Source organism: Suricata suricatta, chromosome 8 (genome assembly GCF_006229205.1).
Source record: "Suricata suricatta isolate VVHF042 chromosome 8, meerkat_22Aug2017_6uvM2_HiC, whole genome shotgun sequence".
NCBI lineage: Eukaryota > Metazoa > Chordata > Mammalia > Carnivora > Herpestidae > Suricata > Suricata suricatta.
In genome coordinates, this window is record NC_043707.1 from 71,922,839 (window position 1) to 71,945,921 (window position 23,083).

The following is a 23,083-nucleotide window of genomic DNA, read 5'->3' on the forward strand; positions in this document are numbered from 1 at the left end:
TCAAAAAACTACCAATAGGACTCCCCTATGACCCAACAATAGCACTGATAGGGATCTAGTCAAGGGATACATATGTGCTGATGCATAGGAGCACATGTACCCCAATGTTCATAGCAGCAATGTCAACAATAGCCAAATCATGGAAAGAGCCTAAATGTTCATCACCTGATGAATGGATCAAGAAGATGTGGTATATATACACAATGGAATATTACATGGCAATGAGAAAGAATGAAATCTGACCATTTGCAGTAAAGTGGATGGACCTTGAGGGTGTCATGCTAAGCAAAATAAGTCAGGCGGAGAAGGACAGATACCATGTGTTTGCACTCATAAGTCTAACAGGAGAACAGGAGAAACCTAATGGAGGACCACGGGGAGGGGAAAGGGGAAAGAGAGTTGGGGAGAGAGAGGGAACACAAAACCTGAGAGACTATTAAATACTGAAAACGAACCAAGGGTTGAAGGGGGAGGGGAAAGCAGAAAAGAGGTGGTGATAATGGAGGAGGGCACTAGTGGGGAAGAGCACTGGGTGTTATATGGAAACCAATTTGACGATAAACTATTTAAAAATAATAAATAAACATTAAATTTTTTTAAAAATCATTAAATTCAGATTTATTTCTAAGTATTAAAAAAAAATATGACCTGTATACCTTTTTATAGTAATTTACATACAGTTACCAAATGACTTTAAAACTTATCTAATCAGTTATTTAACCAATTCCCTTTAAAAATCACTGATCTATTGTCTTCTAATTAAGTATCTGAAGGCTAACTATGAACACTGTTTTGAAAAGTAGTTATTGTAGGGGCACTTGGGTGGCTTAGCCGGTTGAGCATCCAGCTTCAGCTCAGGTCATGATCTCTGAGTTCATGGATTCAAGCCCCATATATGGTGCTGGGCTGACAGCTCAGGGCCTAGAGCCTGCTTTAGATTCTGTGTCTCCCTCTTTCTGCCCCTCCCCTGCTCACGCAGTCTCTCTCAAAACTGAACATTAAAAAATATATACTTAATTTTAAAAAAGTAGCTATTATAGCTTTGATTATCTGAATGACCACCTCTAATTCATATTTTATGAAAACAATCTTAAAAGGGATACATAAATAGGTAGAATAAAAATGTTTAGTTCATAGAAATAAACATAGTTTAATTTTTTATTTTCTACATGATATCATATAGGATTTTAAAAATCTTAGGGGCACCTGGATGGCTCAGTTGGTTAAGCATCTGACTTCACTCAGCCAGCTGTGCCAGAAGCCAGTCCTGCCCACCAGCGTGCCCACAGCAGTTGTGGCCAGTGATTGCAGCCAATGAGCCAGGAGCCAGCCCCACTCACAAGCATGCCAGCAAAAGTTGTGGCTAAGCAGCCTACACAGGGCACTTCTGGAGCACCTGGTTCTGGTGACCAGGGGGGAGTGTGCTTCTCTTCTCAGGCCTAAAGGACACCTTCTACATGAGACCACTCCGTCAAAACCATAAGACATAGCTGATGTGCCTAATACATAGAAGCACACACAGTGAGTCAGGCCTAGCAAGGAAACAGGAGGATGTTCCAAATAAAAGAAGATAAAACCTCAGAAAGGAACCAAACCAAACAGATATAAGCAATCCGTCTGATAAAGAATTCAAAGTAATGGTCATAAAGATGCTCACAGAACTCAGAAGAAGAGTAGTTGAACAATGAGAAGTTCAGCAAAGAGATATAAAATATAAAAAAGAACTAAGCATAACTTAAGAATTCAATAATAGAAATGAAAAAATATACACTACAGGGAACAATGGTAGATTAAAGGATACAGACAGGTCAGCCATCTGGAAGGCAAGGTAGTGGAGGTCATCCAACTAAATAGCAAAAAGAAAAAAAGTTAAAAAAAAAGAGGATAGTTTAAGGGACCTCTTGGACAACAAATATCAACAGAAGTCTTATAAAATAGACTTTAAAGCAAAGAGTATATCAAGACAAAAAGAAGAAATAATAAATGAAAACTTCCTAACCTGGGGAGAGAAACAAACATCCAGCTCCGGGTTACACAGAGAGCTCCAAACAAGACGAACCCCAAGAGGTCCACACCAACAGAAAGTAATTAAGTTGTCAAAAATTAAAGGTAAAGAGAATCTTAAAAATAGCAAGAGTACTTACAAGGTTACACCCATAAGATCATCAGCTGATTTTTCAGCAGAAATGTTTTTTAATTTTTTTAATGTTTTATTTATTTTTGATACAGACGGAGACAGAGCATGAGCGGGCAGGGGCAGAGAGAGAAGGAGACACAGAACCGGAAGCAGGCTCCAGGCTCTGAGCTAGCTGGCAGCACAGAGCCTGTCGCGGGGCTCGAACCCACGAACGTGAGATCTGACCTGAGCCGAAGTCGGAGGCTCAACCGACTGAGCTACCCAGGCGCCCCAGCCGAAATTTTTTAGACCAGAAAGGAGTGGCCTGATATACTCAAAGTGCTGAAAGGAAAAACCTACAACCAAGAATATACTTCCTGGAAGATTGTCATTCAGAATTAAAGAGATCAAGACTTCCCATATAAATAAAAGTTAAGGAATTCACCACCACTAAACTGGCCTTACAAGAAAGGTTAAAAAGACTTCTTAAAGTGGAAAAGAAAACACTATAAATAGAGGTCTAAAAAATATTATGAAAGAAAAAGACTCATTTGTAAAAGCAAACAGAGTGAAGAGAGCGGATCAACTACTTAATAAAGTTGGTATGAATGTTAAAGGACAAAAGTAGTAAAAACAACTATATCTACAATAATTAGCTAAGGGATACACAAAAAGGCGTAAATTATAGCACCAAATATATAACATGTGGTGGGAGAGGGACAAAAATGTAGGGCTTTTAGAATGTGTTTGAACCTAAGTGACCATCAACTTAAACTAGACTGCTATGTACATAGGGTGTTATATAAGAAATTCATGGAAAACTCAAACTAAAACTGATAATAGATTCATAAAAAATAAAGCGAAAGGAATCTAAATGTAACACTAAAGAAAATCATCAAATCATGAAGGAGGGCGCCTGGGTGTCTCAGTCAGTTAAGCATCCAACTTCAGCTCAGGTCATGATCTCGTGGTTGGTTGATTTGAGCGCCACATCAGGCCTTGTGCTGACAGCTGGCTCAGAGCCTGGAGCCTGTCTTTGGATTCTGTGTCTCCCTCTCTCTCTGACCCTCCCCTGGGCACGCTGTCTCTCTCTGACTCTCAAAAATGAATAAAAAACATTTTAAAAAATCACGAAGTAAGAGAGCAAGAGAAGAACTGAAAAGAACTACATATACAACCAGAAAACGGGTAACAAAATGGCACTAAGTACATACCTATCAATTGTAACTTTAAATGTAAATGGATTAGATGTTCCTTCTAATCAAAATACATGGAGTGACTGAATGGATAAGGAAAATAAGACCCATCTAGGCCTGCCTGAGTGGCTCAGTTGGTTAAGTGTCCGACTTTGGCTCAGGTCATGACTCACTGATTATGAGTTTGAGCCCTGTATTGAGCTCTGTGCTGACGGCTCAGAGCCTGAAGCCTGCTTCAGATTCTGTGTGTGTCTCTCTCTTTGCCCCTCTCCCACTTGAACTCTGTTTCTCTCTCAAAAATAAAGAAACATTAAAAAAAAATTTTTAATAATAAGATTCATCCTTATGCTGCCTACAAGACACTCACTTCAAACCTAAAGATACACACAGATTGAAAGTGAAAGGATAGAAAAAAAAATAGGCCATTAATGTAGAAATAAAAAAAATGGGGGTATCATACTCATATCAGATAAAATAGACTTTAAAATAAACATTATAACAAGACAAAAGGAAGGGAATTATGATGATAAAGGGATCAGTTCAACAAGAGGATATAACAGTTATAAACATCTATGCATTCAACTTAAAGCACTTAAATTTAAAAAGCAGATATTAACAGACATAAAGGGAGAAATTGATAGTAATACAATAATAGTAGGAAACTTTAACACTCCATTTACATCTCTAGGTGGATCATCCAGACAGAAAGTTGATAAGGAAGTAGTAGCCTTAAACAACACATTAGACCAGAGGAGCCTAATGGGTATATACAGAACATTCCATTCAAAAACAGAATATGCATTTTTCTCAAGTGTGCACAGGACATTATTTAGGATAAATCACATGTCAGACCACAAAACACATCTTAATAAATTTAAGAATATTGAAGTCATATCAAGCATTTTTTGTGATCACAATGACATAAAACTAGAAATAAATACCCAGAAGAAAAATGGGGGGGGGGGGAGGAAACACAAGCACATAGAAGCTACCCAAAGAGGAGGTCAATGAAGAAACTAAAGAGGAAATCAAAAAACACTTGAAGGCAAATGAAAATAAAGACCCAGCATCCCCAAATCTACTACAAACAGGTTATCCAATTTGCTAATAAATAGACAACCTAGAAAAAAATAAATTCGAAATACTTACAATCTTCCAAGACTAAATCAGGAAGAAATACAAATCTGAACAGACTGACTACTGGTATTGAAAATGAATCAGTAATCAAAAAACTCCCAATAAACCAAACTCAGGGACCAAATGGCTTCATAGGTCAATTCTACCAAACATTTAAAGAAGTGTTAGTACCTATTCTTCTCAAACTATTCAAGAGAAATTAGAGGAAGGAATGCTTTCAAATTTATTATATGAGGCTAGCATTATCCAGATACCAAAACCAGAAAAGACAGTACAAAAAAAGAAAACCACAGGCCAATATCCCTGAAGGGCATAGATACAAAAATTTTCAACAAAATATTAGCAAACAAAATTCAGCGATACATCAAAAGGATCATATTCCACAGTGAAGTAAGATTTATTCCAGGGATACAAGGATGATTCAGTATTTGCAAATCAACTAACTTGATACAGCACATTAACAAAATAAAGGATAAAAATTACGATCTTCTCAATAGATGCAGATAAAGCATTTTAACCAAATTCTACATGCACGTATGGTGAAAACTCTCAATAAATACCTCAACATAAGAAAGTCCATATATGACACACCCATAACTAACATCATACTCAATGGTAGAAAGCTGAAAGTTTTCCTTAAAGATCAGGAACAATAGAAAGATGCCGTCTCTTATCACTTTTATTCAACCTAGCACTGGAAATGTCAGTCAGAGAAGAAAAAGGAAAGACAGCAGTAAAACTATCAACATTTGTAGATGATATTATACTATAAATAGGAAATAAAGATATTACCAAAAAATTATTATAGCTACTAGATTAATAGAGTAAAGTCTCAGGGTATAAACTTAGTATACAGAAATCTGTTGCATTTCTATAAAATAAAAACAAACTATCAGAAAGAGAAATTAAGAAAATGCTACTTATAATTGAATCAAAAATAATAAAATATCTAGGAATAAATTTAAACAAGTAGGCAGAGACCTGTATTCTGAAAACTATAAGACATTGATGAAAGAACTGAAGATGAAAAAAATAAATGGAAAAATACACTGTGCTTGTGGATTAGGAGAATTAATATTGTTAAGATGACTATACTATCCAAAGTAATCTCTATATTTAGTACAATTCCTATCAAAATTCCAATAGTGTTTTTCACAGAACTAGAACAAATGATCTGAAATTTGTACGGAGTGACAAAAGACCTCGAACAGCCAAAACAGTCTTGAGAAAGAAGAACAAAGCTGCAGGTATCATGTTGCCTGATTTCGAACTGTACTACAAAGCTATGGTTATTGAAACAGTTTGGTACTGGCACAAAAATAGATACATAGGTCAGTGGAACAGAATAGAGAGCCCAGAAATGAACACACACTTATATATTCAATTAATATGCAATGGGGAAAAGATAGTCTTTTCAATAAATGGTGTTGGGAAACTGGACAGCTACATGCAAAAGGATGAAACTGGACCACTTTTTTCCATTATATGCAAGAATAAGCTCAAAGTACATTAAAGACCTAAGTGTAAGATCTGAAATCATAGAACTTCCAAAAGAAAACACATCAGTCTTAGCAATATTTTTCGGTATGTGTCTCCTTAGGTGAAGGCGATAAAATCAAAAATAAACAATTGGGACAATATCAAACTTAAAAGTTTTTTACAGTAAAGGAAATCATCAGCAAAATAAAGCGGCAACCTTCTAAATGGGAGAAGATATTTGCAAATGTTATAGTCAGTAAGATATTAATATCCAAAATATATAAAAAACTCCTACAACTCAACACAAATAAAACAATCTGATTTTTAAATGGGCGGAAGACCTGAATAGGCATTTTCCAAAGAAGACATATAGAAGGCCAATAGACATATGAAAAGATGCTTACCATCACTAATCAGGGAAATGCAAATCAAAACTGCAATGAGATTTCACCTCATAGCTGTCAGAATGACTAGTATCAAAAAAGAACAAGAAATAACAAATGCTGCTGAGAATGTGGGGGAAAAGGAACCATCATGCACTATTGGTGGAATACTATCCACCACTGTTGGTGCAGCCACTATGTAAACCAGCATGGAGATTACTCAAAAAATTAAAAATAGAAATATCACATGATCTAGCTATTTGACATCTGGGTATTTATCTGAAAAAGAAAAACATAATGTGAAAAGTTACACACACCTGCATGTTCATTACAGCATTATTTACAATAGCTATGATATGGAAACAACCTAACTGTTCATTGATAGACAAATGGATAAAGAAGATGTATATATATGTATATATCTACATATATACACATACACAAAATGTAATGTTACTCAGCCATAAAAAAGAATGAAATCTTGCCATTTGTGACAACATAAATGAACCTAGAGGGGGCATTATGCTATGTGAAATAAGTGAGAGAGAGAAAGACAAATTGTATGTGATTTCACTACTATGTGGGGTCCAAGAAACAAAACAACAAAACAAAACAGAAACAGATTTATAAATACACAGAACAAACTGGTGATTGCCAGATGGGAAGGTCTAAGGGGATGGGTGAAATAGGTGAAGGGGATTAAGAGTTACAGACTTTCAGTTATAAAATACGTAAGTTATGGGGATGTAAAGTACAGCATAGTGAATATAGCAAATAGTATCATAATAACTATGTATTGTGACAGATGGTGACCAGACTTATTCTGCAGATCATTTCATAATGTGTATAAATGTCAAGCCAGTGTTTTGTATGCCTGAAACTATTATAATATTGTATGCCAACTGTACTTAAAATATAAAAATAAATAATGTACTTAAAAAAACAAAAATCTTCTAATTAATGGAATTAATTACATGGCTGAATGATGCAGATGAAATCTTTTTCTATCATTTCAATATTAAGTAAAAATGCAAGTTAATTTGACATCATGTATAGCATACCTTATCCATCTGAAAATTCAACTTGTTTAAGTGGATTTCATTTCTTCAATATTTTTCCTAGCAGGATCATTATGAGATTCTCTTTAAATAATTCAATGCTTATGATGTTCTTAGTGTTATTCATAATCAATCTTTTGAAATTATTTAGTGGAACTAAACAAATAATTATATGTTGGTTTCACATTTTTGGGAAAAAGTATTCCACACTAACTGTATTATCTGCATTCACAATACTTAGATCCAGCTGTGAAACTGATTGTTTTTGCATGTGGTCCCTGTAGGGTCCTGTGGGGGAACAAGGAGAGAGAGGAGAGCCTGGAGCAGAGGGCTATAAGGTAATTACTGCAAATTTCACACCTTGCTTCTAAATTGAATTAGTGTTCTCTGTGGGTTTGCTCAGTTTCAAATGAAAATAAATATCATTTAGTTATTAGTAATGTCATATGGTTTTGATCCTAGAAGAAGCCTGGCTCTTTGTACTTTCTGTTCCTTTTTTCTGGACTCATCTTCACCTCCTCCCATTGCTGCTTTTTTCTCATCATCAGATCTCAGCCAAAATGTTATGTTGGGAAAGACCTTCTCTTTCTATCACTTTCTGTCACATTAGATTTCTTTCATGACATTTAATGCTATGTATATTATCTTACCATTTTATATATATTGGGGGGGTTGTTTATTGTCTTGTCTTTCCCTACCAAAAAGTAAGATCCATGAAAATAAGACTCGTGTCTGACTTTTTCATCATTATATCCCCAATTTCTAGAACATAATGTTCCTGCTGTATAGTAGGAAATCAATAGAGTTGCCAAAAAGGTGGATGAATGTCATGCATTATATTCTCAAGCCTTCTGTCAGTTTTTGTTCTCTTCCATTCTTAGAAGGATTTTATGAGACCAGCTTCATCAGCCAAAATTATATTAGATCATGTGTAGAATTTATTCTGTGTCATTTTTATAGCATATTTATGTTTTGGATATTCTGTATTCCTGTCTTATCTCTCTTCCCTTCCTGTTTATATGTCACTTGCTAAACAAAATGGTCATCTGCTAACTCTCTCCCTATAGTTTCTATGTCATTCATTTCCTCACAACATTCTGTGCCTACTCACAGTATTATCTAATCTTTATTTACATAAACCCTATCTTTTCTTTATAATCTAATTCAGACTCCCATTTTCCAAGCTCACCCTAACAGCAATCTTTCCCTATTCCACCTTCCTGTCATATTTATTATTTATAGAAGTCATTCAACAGAAATATCTTACCATCTTCTGTTGCTAATATTTTTGCTAATTATTTTTAATGTGCAGATATCTTAGCTCCCAAATTTGAATATGACCTCTCTCTTTCCTCTACAGTGTTTTGTTCTGAGCTTTGTACATAATTGTATATAATATGTATATAAACATAGTTCATTTTAATAGTGAATTGATGGGTTGTTTGGACTAATATGCCCCTCTCCATGTAAAATTTCAGTGGTCAAATTTGAAATGAAGACTTAAATAGCCAGATTGAATGGACAAGCTAGTCGGTAGATAACTATCATTGATAAATTAATTTTTCTCAAGACTGAAATCTGAAAAATCAACTTTCATGTCCAAAACTTCTCTTTGGAGCAAATGTTGAAGGTAGTTCTAAATGTTTGTGAAATTGCCATGGTGGCCATCTTGTATTTATTCTATTTTTAGAGAAACATTTTTTTAACATCACATATATTATTTCCAATTTATATAACATTTGTATCTATAAGTGTTTCTTAATCCAAGGAATCCAGTGTATGTACTTGAAATTAGGTTATTTTTGGGTTGAGAAGCCAACCCACTGATTCCAGAATAATTTGAAAAGGATCTTAAACTTTCTTAGCTTTTTTTTTCTTGCTTGAAAAACAGCATGACTCTTTTTTTAGCTCTTATTCTCAAATATTTTTTTTCATTTTTTTCATTTATTAATTTTTAAAAATTTTATATCCAAGTTAGTTAACATATAGTGCAATAATGATTTCAGGAGTAGAATCCAGTGATTCATCACTTACGTATAACACCCAGTGCTCATCACAACAAGTGTCCTCCTTAATGCTCCTTGCCCAGTTTGTCCATCCTCCAGCCCAAAACCCCTCCAGCAACCCTGTTTGTTCTCTATATTTAAGAGTCTTTTATGATTTATCTCCTTCCCTGTTTTTATATTATTTTTGCTTCCCTTCCCTTATGTTCATCGTTTCGTATCTTAAATTCCTCATAAGAATGAAGTCATATGATATTTGTAATACAGCTTCAAGTCCAGAATTGTGATGCCTCCAGCTTTGGCTTTCTTATTTAGGATTGCTTTGGCTGTTTTGGGTCTTTTCTAGTTCCATACAAAGTTTAGGATTGTTTGTTCTAGCTCTGTGAATGAATGCTGGTGTTATTTTGATAACTGAATATGTGGATAGCCTTTGGTAATACTGATATTTTACAATATTTGTCCTTCCAATCCATGAGCATGGAATGTTTTTCCATTTCTTTGTGTCTTCAGTTTCTTTCATAAGCTTTCTATAGTTTTCAGTGTATAGATTTTTCACCTCTTTGGTTAGGTTTATTTCTACATATTATATGGGTTTTGGTGCAATTGTAAATGGGATCAATTCCTTGATTTCTCTTTCTGCTGCTTCATTATTGATGTATAGAAATACAGCCAATTTCTGTACATTGATTTTATATCCTTCAACTTTGCTGAATTCATGGATCAGTTCTAGAAGTTCGGGGGGGGATTCTTTTAGGTTTTCCACATAGAGTATCATGTCATCTGCAAAAAGTGACAAATTTATTTCCTCCTTGCCAATTTGTATGCCTTTATTTATTTGCGTTGTCTGATTGCTGAGGTTAGGACTTCCAGCACTTTGTTGAAAAACAGTGGTGAGAGTGGACATCCTTGTTGTGTTCCTGACCTTAGGGAGAAAGCTCTGTTTTTCCCCATTGAGGATGACATTAATAGTGGGTCTTTCATATATGACTTTTATGATCTTTCTTAAATGTTTTATTTATTTTTGAGAGAGAGAGAGAGAGCAAGCGGGGGAGGGGCAGAGAGAGAGGGAGACACAGAATCTGAAGCAGGCTCCAGGCTCTGAACTAGCTGTCAGGACAGAACCTGATGTGGGGCTTGAACCCACGAACTGCGAGATCATGACCTGAGCCGAAGTCAGATGCTCAACCAACTGAGCCATTCAGGCCCCCTGACTTTTATGACCTTGAGGTATGATCTTTCTATGTCTACTTTCTTGAGGCCTTTTATGAAGAAAGAATGCTGTATTTTGTCAAATGATTTCTATGAATCTATTGAGAGGACCACGTGGTTCTTATTCTTTCTTTTATTAAAGTGATGTACGACATTGATTTGTGGATATTGAGCCATTCCTGCATCCTAGGATAAATCCCACTTGACTGTGGTGAAAAATTCTTTTACTGTATTGTTGGACCCAGGTGGCTAGTATCTTTATTGAGAATTTTTGCATCTAATGTTCATGAGGGAAATTGGTCTGTAGTTTCCCTTTTTAGTGGGGTCTTTGTCTGGCTTTGGAATCTAGGTAATACTGGCTTCATAGAATACGTTTGGAAGTTTTCCTTCAATTTCTACTTTTTGGAACATCTTCAAAAGAATAGGTGTTAACTCATCTTTAAATGTTTGGTAGAATTCCTCTAGAACGCCATTCATCCCTGGACTCTTGCTTTTTGGGAGATTTTTGATTACTGATTCAATTTCTTTACTGGTTATAAGTCTTTTCAAATTTTCTATTTCTTCCTGTTTCAGTTTTGATAATTTATATGTTCCTAGGAATTTATCTATGTCTTCCAAAAGGCCCAATTTATTGGCATCTAATTGCTCATAATGTTCTCTTATTGTTTGTACTTTGGTAGTGTTGGTTGTGATCTCACCTCTTTAATTTGTGGTTTTATTTATTTGGATCCTTTCCTTTTTATTTTTGATCAAACTGGCTAGGGGTTCATCAATTTTATTAATTGTTTCAAAGAATCAGCTCCTGGGGCAGGGTCTCACTGAGCAATGGCTGGCTTGCCCCAGAATACATTCATGCTGTTGTGCAGTGGAAGAGGTTCAGGGATTACGGCAAATCACAACACACAGCTGAGCCAGGTTTCACCAGGCTCTGGCACCTTCATCCCAACACCAGCAAACATGGCTGCTCTCCAGAGTCCAGTGGGACCTTTGCCTGTGGGGAGGCCATATGGCGTCTACCAAATAGATCAAGCAGGGGAACCACTTCTCCCCTTGTGGCCCACAGACCCCTCAAACCTCACTGCCTGCTCCTGAGGATTTACTCAATACCAGAGCACTGCCAGGTATTGACCTCCGGAATTTCCAACTCTGCATGCCACTGTTTATAGACTCGTAATGGAATTATAACCCTCTACTTTCTCCCCATCAGACAGATTTCTTGTTCAGTCCCTTGTCAGTGTTTGCACTCTTTCCAGCTACTTTTGGCAGGAATGCTTTTTCTGCATGATCCCGATGTGCTGTACTCTCCCCCTTTTCCTTTCTCTGCCCTCTCTCCACAAACACAGTTCCCTACCCTCTGCAGCTTTTTCCTCCCCCAGTTCACCACTCCACACCATGTATCTGCTGAGTTCTGTGGCTCAAGTTATGCAGATTGTCATGTTAATCCTCAGATTAATTCCCTAGGTGTACAAAATGGTTTGGTGCTGACCTAGCTGCATTTCAGGGATGAGACAAGCTGAGAACTTCCATGTTGATCCACCATCTTGGAAAACCACTTCCTTAGCCTTTCCTGTGCATAACTTTACACATTCTCAGGAAAATCAGGTTCTTGCAATATATTCTTTTGGCCTCTACCAACTATGAAATATTTGGTTGCTGAACTAGCAAATTTACTGGCAAAGAAACAGGTAAATATTCTTTCGGAAGAAGAAAAGAATCTCTTTATCTGGCTAACAGAAGAAACACCCTGCCTGTCTCATTCTGAATAGTCACACCTTATTCAGAAATCCTTCATCAGAGAACTTCTTCCTAGGCTCACTGTGGAATCTATTTCTTCTTCTTCATCCGCACATACTCCTGATGAAGTTTTCATTGTTGATATTTCATTAATTAATTTGATCCGTATCATCCTTTCTGTCTTTTCTATCCTATGTCCTTAGTCTTTAGATGTCATTTTATCATTTGTTGATAGTTTTATCCTAAACAAGCCATCTTAACTCAACCACAATAATTTTATTGCTTAGACATCTGAAAGCCATGAAATATCCACACTTGTCCCATGCCAGGTTTTACCAAGCACAAGTTTGATTCATACAGGGGAGCTATGCTTTATTTAGAGTTAGATTATTCTGATGTATCATCAGGTGAAATTTTCAAATGCTTGTTTTTCTATCATTTGAATGATATATGCTATCATTTCACTGTAGTAAACTAATGATTAACATTATCATCAACCTTTTTTTTAATTGTACTAAAATACACATAATATAAAATTTACCATTTTAAACTATTTAAAGTGTACAATTAAGAGATATTTAGTACATTTCCAATATTGTACAACCATCACATGCTACATAGTTCCAGAACATTTACATTACCCCAAAAAAGGAAGCCTCGTACCCATTAAGCAGTCTGTCTGTATTTCTCCCAGCTTTTGGTAACCATTACTCTGCTTTCTGTCTCTATTGATTTATCGATTCTGGTTATTTCATATAAATGGAATTGTACAATATATAGCTTCTTGTGTCTTGCTTCATTTCACTTAATATAATGTATTATATTATAATCAATGTTGTAGAATGTTTTAGTACTCCATTCCTTTCTATGACTGAATAATCACCAACCTTTTAAAAAATACTTCTATATTTATAAATATTCTTACAATTATCCTTTGGTATGAAAAATAATTGAATGGATAATACAGATTTTGCTTCCATTTTGCTATGAACAATTAGAAATTTTTAAAAATCTTTTTCATCCTTTGTTCCTTTGTCCTCTTGAAGAATCTGAGAATTATGAAAGTCATATATCTTGCTCATTGTCATCAATAAATACTCATTAGGCATCATTATACATGACAGATCTTATATGTCCTGCATAATAAAATCTCTGGTCACTCATCATATATTTGAGTGTCTGCCATGGGCCAGGAACAGAACCAGATGACATAAATATAACACTGGACATCCCAGATACAGTACTTGCTTCTGTGGGCATCACATGTAGAAGACATATAATAAGAACATTTAATCTGTATAAAAAGATATATAGTGAATTATAGCTGTCATTCAGAAAACTGTACATCCCAAAAATCCAGATAAATTCATCTGAGGCTTGAGAAAGACAGACAACATAGTGAGATTAAGGAGATTATACTGTCAACATTGCTTTTTAAAACTATGAGCAGAAATATACAGATGTCCAAGATTAGATCATACTAAATTTGTGTGAGATGAAATCCTAGAAATACATTGAATAAATTATGTTCTAGCTCAAACTCAATTTCACTTTGGTTTGGCAAAGTCCATAGAATCTTTGCACACAATAAAATAACAATAAATCCTCAGTTGGCCATCACTCCTTAGCATCAGACATATATTTCCAAATTGCTATTGGAAAGCATCATAGGCACCTTCAATCAGTATGTCCTGTACCAGTTTCATCATCCTTCCCAAATTTGATCATTTCTTTCTGTCTTCAATTCAGTGAATGCTACCATCAGATATTGAGGTATTCAAGCCAATAAATGAATAGTCCTTCTCTCTCTTTTTCTGTCTGTCTCTGTATCTCTCTCTGTCTCTCTCTGCCTATTGCTCTCTCCATGTGTCTGTTTCTCTCTCTATTTCTCTCCTTCTGTTTCTTTCTGTCTCTTTATCTCTCTTGTTCTTTCCCTCCTCTCTCTCCTTTATCTCTCTTCTCATCTCTCAAATTCACTTCGCCTCTTTTGACCTTAAATTTAGGTCTGGAATCTAGCCATTTTGTCCTACTTTGGGTTTCATCATTTGTATCTGAATTACTGTAATAACTTCCTAACTACACTCCCTATCCTCAGTCATATCCCTCTCAAATCCATTCTCTACTTAACATGTTCTGTCAGATGAATCTCCATTTATTCCCCCATGCTATCCACTCTGCCAGAATGTCTTCTTTTTACTTACTGCCTGGAACACTCATCCTTCAATATACAGTTTATCATCACTTCCTTTATAAAATCCTTGGCCATCTAACTTCCCTTGATCATTTAGCCCATTCCACTACTAATATCAACAGTCAAAGTCAGTCACTTCTCATAACCTTGCCTATATAACTGTATAATAATATTTACTACAACATATTTAATTTTTATCACAGTTGGTGTTTCTTGGTTTTTACTGGAATAGAAAGAACCAGAGGAATTACAATGAACCTGCTGAAAAGCAAGTTTGTCTTTAGTGAGGTTTGTATCCAGACTTCACAAAACCAAGAGAAGCAATTGGCTATTCTGTGGTCATTCTCAAAAGGTCTTCACAAAACTACAGAGAAAAAAAAATGGTGGCAAAGTCACAATTAGCCATCATGGCCTTGAGTTTTATAGTTTGCTCATCTGTTCACTCTCACTACATCCTGTAACCCCATCCGTTCACCAGTCACTTCTCTCCTGAATTCTGCTTTATAAATTACTTATAACAGTCATATTTACTTATACCATGCTTCCTCTTGACTGACCTGATTCTATTATTGTTGACACTGCTCATGTTTTGCTGGTAAGGCCATGTGTGGTAATGATATTCTCTTTAGTTATGGCCATGTTCTATAGAAAGCTTTCCAAACAGCCTTTGTCTCTTGGCAATGTTCACTCTCTTAAAAAGAATTCCTTTTTCTTTCTTTAGTCAGGAGGTTGAGTCTTAAAACCACAAACATTTGCCTCAAAGAATGCAAACAAAGAATGCAAACTGATCTTTCTGTGAGATAAATATCATTAGCCTATATCGGCAATCCTTACTTCTCCTATTCCAGAAAATGGAGATGAGCCTACTAACTGTCGTTCCTATGGCATTCTTTCTGTACACACACACAGAGTAGGAAGAAAGAAATATGAAGTGAAAAGGACAGGAGGGAAAGGAATGAAAGAGACTGCATTCAGAATTCTTCATAATCTGACATGCCCTTGGGTTGTTGCTAGTTTCTATTTACACACTTGAAAAGGGAAATGTGGTAGGTCAGCATTCCTTCTTAGGAGGACTAGAGTGGTGACTGAATGCTGAATATCAAAGTCACTTCATATGTCTTGGTATTATGTACATTAATGACTCTTAATTTTCAACTCAATAAATCTGTCCAAGTGGTATGAATATAGTTTCAAAAATGGAGACCATAGTACACTTCTACAATGGGAACAGGTTGACAAAGGAAATTTGGAAAGGAAAAGCTTTTTATTCCTTGCTTATTTACTATATTCGTTTCCTGACCAGAATTACTGTAAACTGGGTAGTTTAAAGCAACAGAAATTTATTCTCTCACAGATACCAGAAATCTGAAATTGTGGTGTTAACAGACCTTGCTCCCTCTGCAGGCTCTGGAAGAGAATTCTTCCTTTCCTCTTCTAGCTTCTGATGGCTGACAATGCTTCTTGTGGCTGCATAATTCAAGCTTCCGCCTGTGTCTTCACATGGTCTTCCCCTTTGTTGTTTGTGTCTATCTCTCTCTTCTAAGGGTACTTGTCCTATACCATTCAGGATAATCTCTTTTTAAGATCATGAACCTAATGATATATACTGAGACCCTTTTTCCAAAAAAGATGATATTCACAGTCTGAGGATTAGGGCATAGAGATCTTTAGGTGTGCCACCATTCAGTCTACTATGTTGACCTATGTGCAAAGCAAGACAAAATGTTACAGTCCTTCTCAACTGTCATAATATCCAGTGGCTATTATGTTCTGTAATATTTCTGAGAATCATAATTTTTATATTGAAATTGAATTTTGTAACATTTTGCTACCAGTTTAAGTGATACTACCCTATTCTCTAAGTTGCATGTGTCTCTTTACTCTAATAATATAATCTTTTCTATTCCTAGGGTCATATCGGTGTACCAGGACCAAGAGGTGCTACTGGACAACAAGGGCCCCCAGTATGTTTGAAAACATTCTTTGTGATTCTGGCATTGAAAACAATTAATGTGAATACATCTTATTTGGTCTCTGTTTTATATGTGATTTCTGTTTGGTTTCCTACTAAAGGGCGAGCCAGGTGACCAGGGTGAACAAGGACTAAAAGGAGAGAGAGGATCTGAAGTAAGTTGAAATTATTTAAGATAATTTGAAACTTATTGCTGGTTTGAGAGCGCAGGGACATAAAAGTTGCTATTATCATAATTTAAATGATCGTTTACCCTTCCTGAGAAGGGATCACTGCAGGCCTCTAATCAGAGTATTTGTCAATAATTGTGCTAAAACAAGATTATTGACTAATTCATGTGTTTCGACTGCCGTCCACATTTCCCTTTACCAGCAGCCTTCTGGTAAAAATTGCTTAAGGTTGTCCCAGACTACTTGTCTTTCCTTAGAATTTCAAGCAGAAATACCAAGAGGCCTTAAAACCAACATTGCAAAGTGGAAGCCTATCAGTCAAACCTACTTCGTTGTTGTAGTAGGGAAGGGGGAGAAGTAGTTTGACTGTGTGAAACATAAACACGATTGGTTTAAAATATTTGTTTTCCACAAGCCATGTCAGTTCTCTGTTATCAAGCAAACTGAAAATGTATTAGCTGATGAATGTAGCCATCTCTTTCCCTGTGCGCCAGTAGGTGTTGCCTCAACCTTACTGAAGGTTGTTGCCTTATAACTTGCTTTGTAATTTGTACCATCAGTTCACTGCTATCCTGCCTTCCATGGCATTCTGATTTCACATACTATTGATTTTAAACTGAATTCTTAAGAAAATTTAGTGTATTTTCTCCTTATTTGTTCAGCAGTCTTTACCCATACTTGGAGCATCCTACTTATAGGAGTAATAAAATTGGGTCGAATCTGATATTAGATAGGTGTTCACTCACCTAAAACTGTTTTTTGAATAGTCTTGACATCTACCTAATAACTCCTTGTCAGGTTCTTTAGTTAATAAAAACTAATAAATGAAACATAATATCCCATCAAAGGCAAGCCTTAACAAGAGAAAATACACAGAGAGAAGATAATGTCTCTCTCATTCACGTAGTATTTTTTTTAAGTTTATTTATTTGAAGAGAGAGAGAGCATATGCAGGCACAAGCAGAAGTAGAGGAGGGGCAAAGAGAAGAGAGAGAATCCCAAGCAGGCTCTGAACTCTCAGCGTGTAGCCAGATGCAGGGCTTGAACTCACGAACCAAGAGTATGACCTGAGCTGAAACCAAGAGTCGAACACTTAACCATCTGAGCCACCAAGGCACTCCCTCACTTAGAAGTTTTAATACCCAAATTGGAAAAAGTATTGGAAATAACTAGGAACCTAGAACACTGCTACACCTTCTTGTGACTTGCATTAATTGCCTAAAGATGCAAATGCTCCCCCAAGGTTTGATCCCAAAATTTCTCATCTTATAGAATTAGTACTTTCATATTCTCAGTATTCTTTTTATTTTTTGACATACCTCAGGAAGAAGAAATGTTGGGCATTTATTGGTATCTGTTAAAACTATGCCGATGAAAATCAAATATTCTCACTAAACAACTATTTATCCAGGCTATGTGGTCAATTTACCCTGGGTATCAGAGCCAAAAGATTCTGAGAAACCATGGTTTAAATTCTGTATAATTCAAGGGAATTAATTCTTTCCTGCTTTGGGCAACACTGACATTCGGTTTGAGGTTACATTAAAAAGCCTTTTAGGAGGTGCCTGGGTGGCTCAGTCGGTTAAGGTTGATTAAGGTTCTGACTTCAGCTCAGGTCATAATCTCTGGTTCGTGACTTCAAGGCCTGCATCTGGCTCTGCCCTGAAGGCTCAGAGCCTGGAGCCTGCTTCAGATTCTTTTCTCCCTCTCTCTATGCCCCTCCCCTTCTCATGCTTCGTACCTCTCTCTTTCTCACTCTCAAAAATAAATAAATGTTAAAAAAAAAAAAAAGCCTCAGAATTTACAGAGCACCTGTGTAGCTCCATCAGTTAAGAAACCAATGTTGGCTCAGGTCATGATCTTGCAATAGGTGGGTTCAAGCCCTGCGTTGGGCTCTTTGCTGAGAGCTCAGACCCTGGAGCCTGCTTCAGATTCTGGTGTCTTCCTCTCTCTTCCCTTCCCCTGCTTGTGTACTCTCAATAATAAATAAACATTTTTTAAAAAAGAATTTGAAATAGTAATGATTGCTACAAGAATAATAAGCACTGACCATGTATTATTCACTAGGGAAACCTTCAGTGACTGGGTTGATCCTGTCCAATTGCTGTCATCTTGTTTTTGCAAAGCTTTAAATTTGTTTTATAGATTTGGAAATGGCCCTTTAAAATCATCTGGACCACCCTCTCATTTTGCAGATGAAAAATTTAAGTCTCAGACAGATTGAGTTACCTAAGATCACAGAATGAGTTAACAGAACCAACACTAGAAACTTTATTTCCTGATACCTAATATTATACAAAAGCCTGCTATTACTTTGAACTCTTTTATAAATTAAGTAAAATATGATTAATTTTACTTAACCATCTAATTTACTCACTGGGCTCTCATACATGAGACAATAGAGAAAAAGAACAAGTCAAAGCCAATTGCAGAACCACTGTTTTCAAAAAGACTTTTGTAATTTAAATGTAATAAACTGCCCGATAATGGCTTTCAAAGACTAAGACTCAAGCCAAAATCTTATTTTTCTTCCAAAACAAAATTCCAGATTTTAGTGAATTGAAAGACCTTGGTTAAAGAAAAAAATAAAGAGAGAGAAAGAGTATAATTATTGCCTCACTCTACATCTGTGTTTGTGCTGTAAAGCCATCCTCTCTAACAAAGTTAGAACCAGCTAAATATTGAGGTAACTGTCCTTCGACTTCATTTACATAAACAAACAGGTTTGGACTATGATGACACATTTTTTAACTGTCCATTATCAAAAGAATTAGACTACCTTCTCTATGAAATGGTACAATCCCAGTGAATGGAAAGCTGTTTTAAATGGATCTGATTTCAAATGAGCCATCCTGTTTTTCAAAACTAGCCAGACAAAAGAGAAAGCACAATTTTATGCTCACTCCAAAGACTACAAATAAAAATCATTTGCCTTTCTTATCATAGATAGGAAAGTCTATTTATTGATTTATGAGGTACTTAATATTGAAATAAAAGAACATGAGTAAGTTAAGTTTGAAAGTAGCATTAGAATACTCTAGCTTTACTATAGTTGAATTCTGGGTATTAGTTGAAGAATGACTTTTTTTTCCTTCTTATAATAGCAACATTACGTACCAACACCTTATATGACAACATATTATCTTTGTCTTGGCCCGTATCTATAATTTCATAATGAAATAAGAGACCATACCTTCATAGGATTAATGTTTAGTAATGCCTGGCTCATAATTTAGTTATAAGCCAAAATTACATTTTTGAGATTTTTTTAATGTACAGGTTTTTTTTAGGGTACCAGTGTTTTACACTTTATTGATTTTTATACATTTAAAATCTCCATTTCTAGCTGGCCTACTTCCTTTTAGTATGATGACAATAAAGGTAATAAGGAAATCTTTTCTGATTTGAACATTTCAAAACAGAGACTATACTTTTATTATTTGTTAAATATTTATTGTCTTCTTTCTATAGGTAGATTTTACCATAATTGTCCTAGTACAAGTAGCAAAGTAATAAAAATAATAAAATAATAATAATAAAAATAATAAAAATAATCTTTATAGTCATACTTACTCTTTTGTGTTATTCTCTTGAGAGCTGCTTTCTGATGCCCATCCAAATCTGAATAACATTCTAGTTTTCATGATAACAAACCCATACGTGTAGATTTCAGTGCACAACATTTAGCTTTTCTGAAATAACACTCAACATAATGGTCATCCCAAAATGTAACTAGTCTGTGATGATATGTGAATCTCTTTGGTTTTATTTTGTTATATAAGTGTTTGGAGTAAAGGCGTTACTTACGTGCATACTAGGTCTGAACCTTAAGCCATAGACTCAGGTATGCTAAGTAAATAACTTTTTAATTTATGTTTTGGATAATGAAACTTAACATCCATCCTGAGTGCCCATCCTGCCTAGTGGTAGGAACCTAACTGGTAGAGAACATTCTAGTCAATTGCCTTTAACTCCATCCATGTAAATATCCTGCATTTGATTTAGAGTTTTCTATTTAGTCTCGTGTCAAGTCTACATTTACATTCTGGGTGGCAGTGGTGGGGAAGAGGAATGGAAGGTGGGTTTGGTCCTCAGTCCTCTGTTTACACCAGTATACACTGAAGTGCACATCATCCAGTTAGGTCCTCGGTTGCCATCATCCTACCATGTTGACATCTACCTTGGCCCTCCTTGCAGAAGCTCTTTAATCCAGGCTGGCATGTGCAGCCATTTTCTGTGTACAGAAAAAGTACACAGTCTCCTTATATAGGCCCTTAAGAGCTATATGCTTCTGTTCTTGACCCCATGGTTATACATTCTGCTAATCCCCATACCATGCTGGGTGCTTGGGGGACTCAGACTTTCTCAAGCCCACGGGCCTAGATATCCCAATGTAGAAATTTCTACTCTACTACTCACACTGGGTATGGTTCAGGTGGACTTTTAAATGAGGACTTTAGTCTCCCTAGCCATTGTCTCTGTGCCCACATCCCCAAGCTTATCTGAGGGTATTATTGTCTCTCCCACCTCAGGACTTGAGGGCAGAGTGAGATGTAAAGGGCCGTTCTCAGAGATTCCTGTCAGTGTCAAACAATCTTGCTTCTCTTCTGCTTTTCTTCTTACCTTTCTCCAACTTGAAGGTATTTATATGCCTTTAAGTAGAAAAATTTTTCTCTTATACTATTATAATTCTAAATCTGACTGGAATCCTTTGTCACCTTGGTTTTTGATACTCAAATATAGAGTTTTAATGTTTAAAAAATGGGCTTTTGGGGACACTTGGGTGGCCCAGTCCTTTGAGCATGTAACTTCAGCTCAGGTCATGATCTCACGGTGTGTGGGTTCCAGCCCCGTGTCAGGCTTTGCCTGACAGCACAGAGCCTGTTTCTGATTCTCTGTCTCCCTCTCTCTCTCCACTCCCCTTCACATGCCCTCTCTCAAAAATAAATAAACATTGGGGAAAAAAAATTATAAAAAATAAAAAAAAAATCAGGTTTTCTTTTTAAAAATATATTATTCTCAAAAGATTATATCCTTCTAAAATTATTACCCCACCATGAGTTCCAGACTCCTGGAAATCGATAAGCTAAGAAAAAGTCTATTTTGAACATCTAAAATCTAGGACAGATCTATCACTTTACATAAAAAGAACTACTCTAAAGGAAAAAATGCTCTGGTTAATATATTTGAATATTATCACAGTTCATATTTAATTAGTGTGATTAGAGGTAACAGAAATTACAATTTTTTCAATATTTAAAATCTTGTAGGTTTATTTTACTTCCTTATTGTGTCCTAAAAGATACATTTTATTTTAGAGATCATATGTTCCAGAAATTCCATCTCCTCAGCTTAACTCAGAAAACCCACTGTTTCATTTTCTAGTTTCCTTGCCCTTAGAAAGACTTTACATTAATCACTTTTTTTATTAATTAGTTTATTACCAAATTGGTTTCCATATAACACCCAGTGCTCTTCCCCACAAGTGCCCCCCTCCATGACCATCACCCCCCTTCTGCTCCCCCTCCCTCTTCAAGTGATTTTTTAAGTCAAGTAAAAAATTCTCCAAGTTGGAGGTGAAACCCTTGTTCCATATATCTCCCCATTATCAAATTCTAATGAAGCTGGATTTTTATCTCTTACAGAAAATGGCCTTTTTTTCTATTACTAAATATACTATTTCTTCTTAAAATATTAAGTTCATTTTCAGAAGATGTAATAAGTTATGAAAATATTTGCTTTGTTGTTGTCAAATTGAATCTTTGGCACAATTTATCTTCAAATTTGAATAACTTAACATCCCATTTTGGTGGAATTTTCCTGTTTGTGACAACTTTTGGTGACTTCTGAGAAATGTATCTGATAATGACAATATGATTCTTGTTCGTATTTGCAAACTAGGTCAGTCTTTTCCACATTTTTCTTTTTAAAAATAATTTTAGGATATCATCAGAATAATGGCATGATTTGCAAGGGCAAAATTCCTAACTATCCTGGCAGACCAGTAACTGCTGAATCAATTATGATTTAAAACATCTCACACATGGAAAAACAAAGAGTTCCGTGGGAAATAAGTATCTTTTCTTTGATACACAAGTATGTTCTTGTCTATGCTTCCAGATAAGCACATTTTAGGCTATTGGTTCATGCCACTTACTGCACTGTGAGTGTCTTGAGATCAGTAACTTTGACTTTGCATTCCCAGCACAGCACAGAGTGCCTGATACATAATAATAAATGTTTACTGAATTAATAAAGCACTTAGCCACTTTTGATGGGAAGACAAAGTCTCTGTCTGAAAATGTGGACATTTATTAAATAATATTTAGTTCCCTTTTAGAGCCAATATTTAGATCCTTAAATCCTAGAATTTGGAGCTAGATGGAAATGCATAGATTATCTGGTCAAACGCTCATTTTCAGATAAAGAAAATGA

General features: G+C 35.7%; 1 protein-coding gene across 4 annotated transcripts in view; it reads left to right on the forward strand.

Moving 5' to 3' along the window:
• Window positions 1-23,083, forward strand: part of COL24A1 (collagen type XXIV alpha 1 chain) — a 475,258-nt gene that overhangs the window by 379,999 nt on the left and 72,176 nt on the right. For all 4 annotated transcript variants that reach the window (XM_029948854.1, XM_029948855.1, XM_029948856.1 and 1 more), the window contains 3 exons: window positions 7,654-7,707; window positions 16,417-16,470; window positions 16,580-16,633. In XM_029948854.1, the coding sequence (XP_029804714.1) occupies window positions 7,654-7,707; window positions 16,417-16,470; window positions 16,580-16,633 (162 nt within the window). The remainder of the gene's footprint in view (window positions 1-7,653; window positions 7,708-16,416; window positions 16,471-16,579; window positions 16,634-23,083) is intronic.